We start from the raw sequence: 9,217 nt of genomic DNA on the forward strand, positions 1-9,217 counted from the left end.
AGTGATATGAGCACCAAACAGAAAAGGGATATGAGCACCAAATTGAAAAGTGATATGAGCACCAAATTGAAAAGTGATATGAGCACCAAATTGAAAAGGGATATGAGCACCAAATTGAAAAGTGATATGAGCACTTAATCGTGACGTGATCACAAACGTGATCTGGTCTCGTCCGTCCGTCCTACCTTCGCGGTACGCAATCGATCGGTCGCTGACGTTCATCTCTTGCTGGAGCACGGTCAACACGAACGACGCTTCGCAGGTGCCGACTTCCACGAGCAGCCGCATGGACGCCTGTTTGAGCCGCGATTTGGCCACGTCATCGTCCAACGTCAGCGGAATCAGCTGCAGCACCAGCTGCCCGACGTCGGTCAAATGCGGACGAAACAAGAGCAGCCCTTTGGCCAGCAACTCGGCCGCCACGATCGCCACGTGGCTCGGTCCTATTGAGTTTCCAACCAAGTTTGAGAGCAACTATAAAGAATGACGAGTGTGTATGTAAACGAACGAGTGTATGTACCGTGGAGACACGCGACCAACACATCGCACACTTGGCGCGCGCACGACGGCGAGATTTCCCCCGGAAAGCACGTCCCCAGGATGCTCAGCACGACCAAATACGACCCCAACCGCGTCACCACGTCGCCCATGGATAACGTCATCCATCCTGCGATAACGTCAGTCATACCATATATTATTGTTTGTGTCAGAATATATATATATCATGTTGAACAACGGATAGATATATACACCTCCAGGGCGTTTGTCCATTTGCTGCAATTCGACTTGGAACTTTGTCATGTACGCCGCGGCTCGGGTGCTGCGGACGTTTTCTGGCAGGCGTTTGATCACCCCTACAGTAACCCACGCACTACATCAAGTCGGAACTTGGGGAAAAAAGATATTTTCAAAAAATTCATAGACTTATATTGTCGATTTGATAGTACAATTTTGGGGAGGCGGGGGTGCAATCGAATCAATCGCGCCGACCAAACCGATCCACAATCGATCTGATTGGTTGAATTTCATTTAGAAATGGGTTTTGATTGGTTAATAATTTTGAGCTCATCTGAAGTAGCCAATCAAATCGATTTAAACTCCAACGAAAAACCACAACACAATGAAATTTCACTCAAAAGTACAATAATATAGTACTATAATATACCGTGCAGGAGCAACCGAGATGCCATTTGGCTGGCTTCCCACTCGTGAAACCCAAACTCGGCCAGCGCTTCCAGTGACGGCTCCTTGTAATGCGGAATGCGTTCTGGTAGCACCACCTACTGGCACCGTCAGTGAAAGCACTGGTCACTCTTTACTAGTCGAAGACGCATATAGTTATTGTACGGCAATCTGGGTGATGAGCTGGCTCCACAGCACTTGGTCTTCTTGGCTTGTCATGTCCATCACACTGGTACACATGGTCACCTACATGCACGAGTTTGAATAGATCCTGTTGTGTCGTCGTCGTCTATGACGTTATCAACCAGAGCCAGGGCCAACTGCGCCGTGAGGTGGGCAGAGTGCTGCCACTTGGTTGCATGCGGGTGTTGACTCGGTCGAGGCAGGGGCACCGTGATGGCATCCTGTACCCCCGAGATGGCAATGCTGTAGGCCAAGGACGGCTCTCGCACCCCTAGTTGTATATAACGTTGCCCATCAGTCAATCCATACGATGACATATCATATATATATGGACCACGTCGTCATCACGATCCCGTAGACAGGACCAAAATCGTACCCAACGTGTCGTGCACGAGTTGGTCAATGTGGACATCGTCATGCCACGTGAGCAAATACGCCAACAGCGCAGTGACGTGATCGTTGAGGACGATCCGAGCTGTAGATCCAGTCGACAAAGGCAAACAAGATACTGATGACGTTGTCTTGGCAAACGCCTCGATATCGCAGGGAAACACGTGCACGTGTCGCAGATGGGTCGAGCGTCGACTTGTCGGCGGCGATTGGTGGTGGTAGTACGTGGACTGGCGCACCATCACCTGCGGCACAATGCGCTCCAAGATGCCCGTGGTGAGACTCCACATGTATATCATGCGGTCGGCGCATTCGACCAGTACGTGGTTGGTTTCAAACGCCCACTCAACGTGGACGACGGCATCGGCGTGCCCCACGCACTCCAACACCACGTCCACCGAGAGCCCGTCGGAAGTTTGGTCGGCAGGATGGTGATGCTGGTGTACAGCGTATACCGTCACCTACGTCCAGCATTTGAAAGGACGCAATATGGTTTTGTGTTTATATTCTAAAACTAGGGTGACATGGAGAATGAAAAATGAATCGATATAACCAAATTATAAATGTACACAAGAATCATCGGCAGAAGGATATATTTAGCCAATCCAATTGCCGGAAACAACCATCATCAACATCGAATTAGTGTGTGACTTTAATTAGTGTAATACCAATCCCCACTGGACACCTTTTTACATACAAAATATATCAGTACAAACAAGATATCGATCGATAGATTTGGCAAAGAATCAGCCCAAAAGTCAACCATATTTTGGGTAAAAGGGTTACAATATGGGATTTTTGCGTATATATGTACTGAACAACAACACACCCATGTTTACATCTTGTAGAAAGATTATAACGAGCTACGATACTACTGTCACGATGAACACGAAAAAGCGCTCGCGAACCATCAACATGGAAACGTGAGCTCAAGTGCAAAGTGAACTTGAAGTACCACACATTGAATTCAATGTAGTATACATACACTGAACACCACCGCGTGATTTGCAATGACTATACAAAGTGAACTTCAAGTGCAAAGTTACAAAGTTAGACCTTACAAACAAACTCAAACAGACTGCGCGGATCAACGGTACATGGGACATGTACGTGATACGTGAACTTGAAGTGCACATTGGATTCACACCGCACACTTCAAAACGCCACGTGATTGCAGCGCAACGTGAACTTGAAGTGCAAAGGGAAAACTACTCGACTGGTCTTCAAACTGACCTTTCGATCCGCACCCACAGATGCGACGATGGTCGTGCCATGACAACTCGGTGTCACATAGAGACCCGTGATTGGCTGGGAATGGCGGCGAAACGACCGCAAGACTGTCCACGACACACGTGGCTGCAGCTGCGACACCACCACGTGGCCACTGGACGTGCCCGCAAACACCAGACACACACGGCTTTGTATGGGGTTTCGGGGTGGCGACGGCGGGTGGAAGGGCACGGATGCCGACGATGACGAGGCGGGGGGGGCGGTGGCCGACGTCGCTTGCTTGGTGGTGGAAGTGGACGTCGCCCGTGGTGTGAGCGAGTGATGATGCAGTTTATGCAGCAATGTCGAGATTTTAGCGAGTTTGGCAGCGTGGAAGGTGCTGCTGCCGGCCGTGGGGCTGTCGGCGTAGCTTTCGTACAAGGCGGCCGCGTGTTTGGAGACGCGAGTGACGCCGCTCAAATGAGCGAGGGCGGTGATATGATTACTGGGGACAGTATCCGGAAGGGATAACGTCATCGGCGACGATGCTTGGGACTGTGAGATGTTAGCAGGGGAGGATTCCCCCAAAGCATGCAACTGCAACCGACCACTGGCGTATCCGTGGATCTACGTGCAAGGATAATATCCTTCAGTTAATACTAGTAAATATATATATATATATATATGGTGACTTGTTGGGATTCGTCAAGCAGTACTATGTAGTTGTAGTCTTATTGTCGAGTCGATTCAAAATTCGAGTGCTCAATTGAATGAGCAGCACCAAATCGGCAGACAATCGATCGACCAATCAAAACCCAGAACACAATTCAAGTGGCCAATCAAATACTCCCTTGGACAAATTCGACATCTAATTAGCTGTGGTACTGAAATTAGTGTGACACTGGACGATTTTTACATACAAGATGTCAACCGATCGATAGATTTGGCGAAAATCAACACAAAAAGTCCAAATTTGGGTAAAAGAAGGACAATATCGGACGTACGAGCAAAGGCGTCGACAACGGCGCGTCGGGTGACGTCCCTACACACTCTTGGGTTGTGCACTTTGCCACAAGACTAGTAATACTAGTAGTACCGTGGTCCAGAATGGCATGGGACAGAGTGAGGTTGTCGTCTTCGTTGTCGTCACCGAGTGTTGGTGACGATGGCAAGGGGGTGACGATGATGGCCGTTGGTGACGATGACAACCGCCACAGGAGCGAACACCCACACGATCCAATAAACGATATGATCACGTCATGGTTTTCAGTTGTGAGGGTAGTGACATGTCCTAGGATTACCTTATCAATCGTCGTGACAAAATAGGGTACTACACATGTATATACCTGGCAGTGACGAAAATAGGGACGCGCCGCGGGGACACTGGCAGTCGGGAATGACAAGAACGGGTACCGCGGGCACGTCGACCCGCGCCAGGGGGTACGCGACCGACTGCGGCACTTCCGTGTCATCCACGGGTTGAAACACAAACACTTGACCGAGTTGGGCGGTGACGTTATCACAGACGACGGCCGGGAACGAGTACAACGTGTTCTGACTAGTCCAAAGCAAGATCGTGTGGTTGTCCGTGAAGCATCCGTCGACAAACTCAACGTCGTCGCAGAGACAAAACGTGGTGCGGGTAGGGACGTGGTGGCGCGTGTCGTGGCCAGGTTCGAGCCACGTGCGGTGGAAAATGGCAAATTTAAAGCGCCATAACAACAACACTAGCGATGCATTCGGACTCAAATGGACCTAAAAGGGGTACGAAATATTGTCGATTTGATAGAGAGGGTGCAATCGAATTGACGAAACCGATCCGCAATCGATCGGATTGGTTGAATTTCATTGAGAAATGGGGTTTGATTGGTTAATAATGTTGAGCTCATCTGAAGTAGCCAATCAAATCAATTTAAATTCCAACACAATGAAATTTCACTCGAAAGTACAATATACACACACATTCACGACCAAAACGGGTAGTCATAAACGTCTGGTTCGACCCGAAAATAGCGACGTACGTGGATGGGAAAGTGCGATCGGTCCACAAACGTGGTCTGGGGGTTGATTTGCATGTGGATGCAAGACATGTCGAGTGTATCCGTCGCCCATGAGATGATCCAGGAAGAGTCTTCTTGCCATAGATACGACGCACATGCTGGCGCATTGGCGCCAGGTACGTCAATGGAGGACGATGTAGACGTAGAAATCGGCTGGACCCAGTTGTACAACTTGCACAGCCCTTCCGTGCCCAATACCCACACCTTGGAATCGATCTGCAAACACGAGGATATGTATGACACATGCACACAGAATGGGAAGGAATCTCGTTCGGTGGGACGTTTTATACAAGTACCTGATGGGATTTGTCCTTGCCGTAGGCACATTCCCCGACGCCGACGTCACGACGGCCTTGTTCGAATCCGGTGCCAAGGCATGCCAGTGTTGCGCACGTCCACGTATCCAGCACGAGCATCCGACCTACGCGATGGACGTGAAGAGACGCGTATATCTATTTAGCTACCTCACCTTGATCCCCATAAGCTAACGCATACCGCTGGTTGCAAAACGTTTGAAGGCCCAACAACGGCGACAGTTCCGCTACAAGGTTGGACTTCCAATCCAAGCAACGCCCGTCGCGAAGCAACCAAACCCCTACCGAGCCATGCACGTCGACACTTACGCACACGAACTCTCCCCATTCGTTCACAGCTGTTGCCAACCCGACGATACGCGCGGTGTGGCGAAGCATGAGGCAGTCCAGTTGCCATGTCATGGCCGACGAAGATCGAAAGAGCAGCAGTGTGCCCTGCTGAGTCCCGCAAACCATGACGGTGGATGCATCGTCATGGGGCGCAGCTATTGTCGACGTCGTGAACGTCAGTCCTAGCGCCTTCAATGAGCTGTCGCTCCACACGACCACGGGAAGGTGCATCAATCGACGATATCTTGCGCTAAACTGTCCGACTCACGAAACAAAGTTGCGAAAAAAGAAAAATACCTGTTTGTTTTGGCCAATCAACGATTATTTTAATTAGAAATATTGAAATAATGCCGAAAATAAAGGCAGTGGAAGCCATTTGCAGAAATTCAATTGTCAATTGAATACTTTGATTAGTTGGAATATCGACCACGTAATTCGATTGGGTAAATTATAGCCAATCCTCAATGTCTGATGAACGGTATGGAGAGTTTGTATCCGTACAGATTATCCGGAGGTTTAACGTCTCGATATTCAAAACGTATTTGTAAATACTAGTAGTGTTTAACGTGTCCAAATTCAAAGTTAACACACACGTTAAACAATACTACTACCGTATAGTGTATATGTATTGCGACGGATTAATCTATTGCGACTCCTGTAATAACTGATAATTTTCTTGTAATAACTGATATTTACTTGTCCATATGGTTGAATATACTTCAAATTTGTATGACGCAATGGATTAAAAACGCTTTGAGAACGAGTGTCGGCCGGTTGTGAAATTTCACCTGTCGCAATACATATACACTATACGGTACTTCAAAGTCGTAAAGTGTTTTTCTCCGATTTGGCCAATACGGTTGGAAAAAGTACTAATGGAGTGCACCATACTAGAGGCAAGCACCCGACCCACCCCACACATGTACGCCATATTCGACAGGGTGGAGATAGTCTGGAGCGGCAAGATGCGCAAACACACATGCAAAACGAATGAGCTTCATGTTACACGCTGCACGAGGGTTGAGTTTGGCTAGTTTCTAAATGGCGCTACGACCAAAGGTCGATGAGACTATGCTTCGTATATCGCATGAGAATGCATCAAGTACTGTACCTGCAAATAATATTGAAGCTGGTACTTCATACGCACGAGTTCTTGCTCGGGAATCTATAGCTTCAGGTCAACATGGGAAAATTCCTCATTTTTCGTCCACCTTGTCCAGCGTCACGGGATGTGTATCGGGAATTTTCCCAGTGCTGGCGGGATCGACATGGGCAGGATCCTCATCGTGGACAGGCGGCAGCGCCGCGACGTCGTCGGTCGCGGACTCGGGGTCCAGTTGTGCCCACAACATCAATTGCTTTTCAAATTCTCTACAACCCCACCACATGCATGAACGCCATGTAGAGCAACCAAAGCTGAAGGCGTACGATGCATTTTCCTTGTGCTGCTTGTGCAACGCTCCAGGTCGTTGCTTGGACGACGATCCATTGGGCAGCGCGGGGAAAGTTTCCCCGTCGTCCGTGATGGCTGAGGAAGGCACGCGCTGAAAAATGGGAAATGCCCCCTTGGGAACAAACACGACCTAAACAGGAGTACATGTTAGCATATACACGTAAGCTACACATGACCACGAGCGATTACGTACGCGTAGGTCCTCAATGTAGTCGGTCTCGAGAGCATAGACGTTGATCGCAACATGGTCGTTCCGGTTGAGCTCCATGTGGAAGAGATGAATGCCGCATTGCTTGCAGAAGACATGTTGCGTGGCGTAGGTTGCCGACACTTCGTGCGAATACACGGCGACGTCCGTGGCCGTGTGGTTACTCGTCATTTGGAGGTGTGTCATGGGCGCCAGCTAGTGGAGGGAATGCTTGAGTCGTGAGGGACAATAAAACGAACCACATTGGCAAGGTACCAGCACGGGAATGCGGCCCAATTTCGACGGAAACGTGTTGCTGTCGTCAAACGCGCACAGCGACCGCGGCGCTAGGACGATGAATCTACATGGGAAGCGTTTGTCAACATGGGAAAGCAATATTGGGGGATACGAGTCGTACGTCAAGTTGCCACACCCGCAACTCCCCTTGTGTCCCACGAGCGTACTGGGGTCAATGTACTTTTGCCTGTCGAGTGCAATGGTGCTTTGCTGACACGGGGAAGAAAGGGAAATAATTTGTGTGTGTGTCTACCTATAATACTCGTCCAGCGTGAGTGGCTTGGGTCGCAGGAACTGATGTGCCTGTACATGCATCATCAGGTCAAGGCCACGCTATGGTGGTAAGACACTGTACATACGAGATACAAGGCGACGCCGACCCCGATTGTGGCCAGGGACCCGATCAAGCGGTCGACTCCAGGGAGACGTGCACTTCCCATATTCTGTTGGCTTGTGTCGTGGACGAAGAAGGAGGCACGTCGCGACGGAGCGGTTCGTGCTTCTCGATTGCCGCAAGGTCGCACGCACTCTCACTGACTGGAAAATCCCAAAATATTCATATTCAAAGGTACACTTGCCTCTTTAAACGAATAATTGAACATCATTTCACTTTGCCAGGCTCAACACTCTCAAGCAGAATTCACTGCGATTTACTATTGTGGATTTGGTCCAAATTTGGAGTTTCACGCAGATTCTCGAAATGGCAAGAAATCGGCAGACGGATGGAATAATATAGCATTTATTAACAGTATAAGATAGTAAATTCAACTTTAACACCATTCGACATGTAGGACATCGTTTTCCGTTGTGGTCACAAGCACACACGGTTTCCTTGACGAAGATCTCCGGGCGCAACTTGTACGGCTGTCTGAGGGAAGCTTCGCGTGTTGTAGTGGTGTGCAGGCGGCGAGTACTGCATTGCACTGTCCTTTCAAAAATGACGAATGCTTTGGATCTGTTTGAATTTGATTGGTTCATGAAATTCAGTATCCTATGATTTGATTGGTCGATCGATTCTCTGCCGATTTAGTGCAGCTCATTCGATTCAGCACCCGACTCCAATTTCGAATCCACTTGACAATACTGTACTCGGAGTATTCATAAAAAGGAGCAGTTTCTTTAAACGTTGAAATTAGTTTTGTGTTGCGAGCAACTTGACAGGTGATTAATAACTACTTGAAGTATGAAATCGTACGCCTCGTTTATGAATATTTGACGGTCATTGAAGTTATCGAAAACCAGAGGTGTGTGACTGCTTGAGAGGGACAGAAAGGGAGGAAGCCAAGCATACACTTGCCGAGAGCGCGACATGTGTACATACTGTCCTACTCCGAGCAGTTAGTATGCCAAGCACCGGAAAACGACTACCCTATACCGTGTATTACTCCGAACAGTTAGTATGCCAAGCACCGGAAAACGACTACCCTATACCGTGTCAAGAGCTATTGATTACAGTTTTCACAAAATTTTCTGACTTCTATTTCATATTCATTACTCAAAATTGCAGCAAATTGAGACGTATAATCGACAGATCTCAATGTGGTGAAGAAATTCTACGTCTCAGATTCAAATTTTGTGATGAATTGGTCCAGAAATAGATATTTAACCTAGC

General features: G+C 48.5%; 2 protein-coding genes across 7 annotated transcripts in view; both read right to left on the reverse strand.

The window, feature by feature from the left end:
• The window catches only part of H257_17129 (hypothetical protein), an 8,206-nt gene extending 2,228 nt beyond the window's left edge, over positions 1–5,978 (reverse strand). For 2 of the 6 annotated variants that reach the window (XM_009845796.1, XM_009845798.1), the window contains exons 1-14: positions 5,494–5,978; positions 5,321–5,445; positions 4,986–5,240; positions 4,311–4,719; positions 4,061–4,255; positions 3,969–4,006; positions 2,989–3,591; positions 1,742–2,216; positions 1,488–1,636; positions 1,348–1,428; positions 1,166–1,280; positions 753–854; positions 521–667; positions 186–443 (exon numbers count right to left, since the gene is read on the reverse strand). In XM_009845796.1, the coding sequence (XP_009844098.1) occupies positions 186–443; positions 521–667; positions 753–854; positions 1,166–1,280; positions 1,348–1,428; positions 1,488–1,636; positions 1,742–2,216; positions 2,989–3,591; positions 3,969–4,006; positions 4,061–4,255; positions 4,311–4,719; positions 4,986–5,240; positions 5,321–5,445; positions 5,494–5,899 (3,358 nt within the window). In that variant the 5' untranslated portion in view covers positions 5,900–5,978. Of the gene's footprint in view, positions 1–185; positions 444–520; positions 668–752; positions 855–1,165; positions 1,281–1,347; positions 1,429–1,487; positions 1,637–1,741; positions 2,217–2,988; positions 3,592–3,968; positions 4,007–4,060; positions 4,256–4,310; positions 4,720–4,985; positions 5,262–5,320 lie in introns of those variants that run through there. The other 4 variants (XM_009845799.1, XM_009845800.1, XM_009845797.1 and 1 more) reach the window with 2 other exon arrangements.
• A 670-nt stretch (positions 5,979–6,648) lies between these two features.
• Positions 6,649–8,145, reverse strand: H257_17130 (hypothetical protein). Its single transcript, XM_009845802.1, has 9 exons — positions 7,965–8,145; positions 7,859–7,908; positions 7,727–7,792; positions 7,585–7,669; positions 7,315–7,524; positions 7,097–7,251; positions 6,880–7,039; positions 6,780–6,833; positions 6,649–6,715 (listed from the first exon to the last, which is right to left on the reverse strand). The coding sequence occupies exons 1-9, from the start codon at positions 8,043–8,045 to the stop codon at positions 6,671–6,673; spliced, it is 906 nt and encodes a 301-aa protein (XP_009844104.1). The 5' UTR covers positions 8,046–8,145; the 3' UTR covers positions 6,649–6,670.
• Between the last annotated feature and the right edge of the window lie 1,072 nt (positions 8,146–9,217).

This window comes from Aphanomyces astaci (assembly GCF_000520075.1).
Source record: "Aphanomyces astaci strain APO3 unplaced genomic scaffold supercont1.99, whole genome shotgun sequence".
Taxonomy (NCBI): Eukaryota; Oomycota; class Saprolegniomycetes; order Saprolegniales; family Verrucalvaceae; genus Aphanomyces; species Aphanomyces astaci.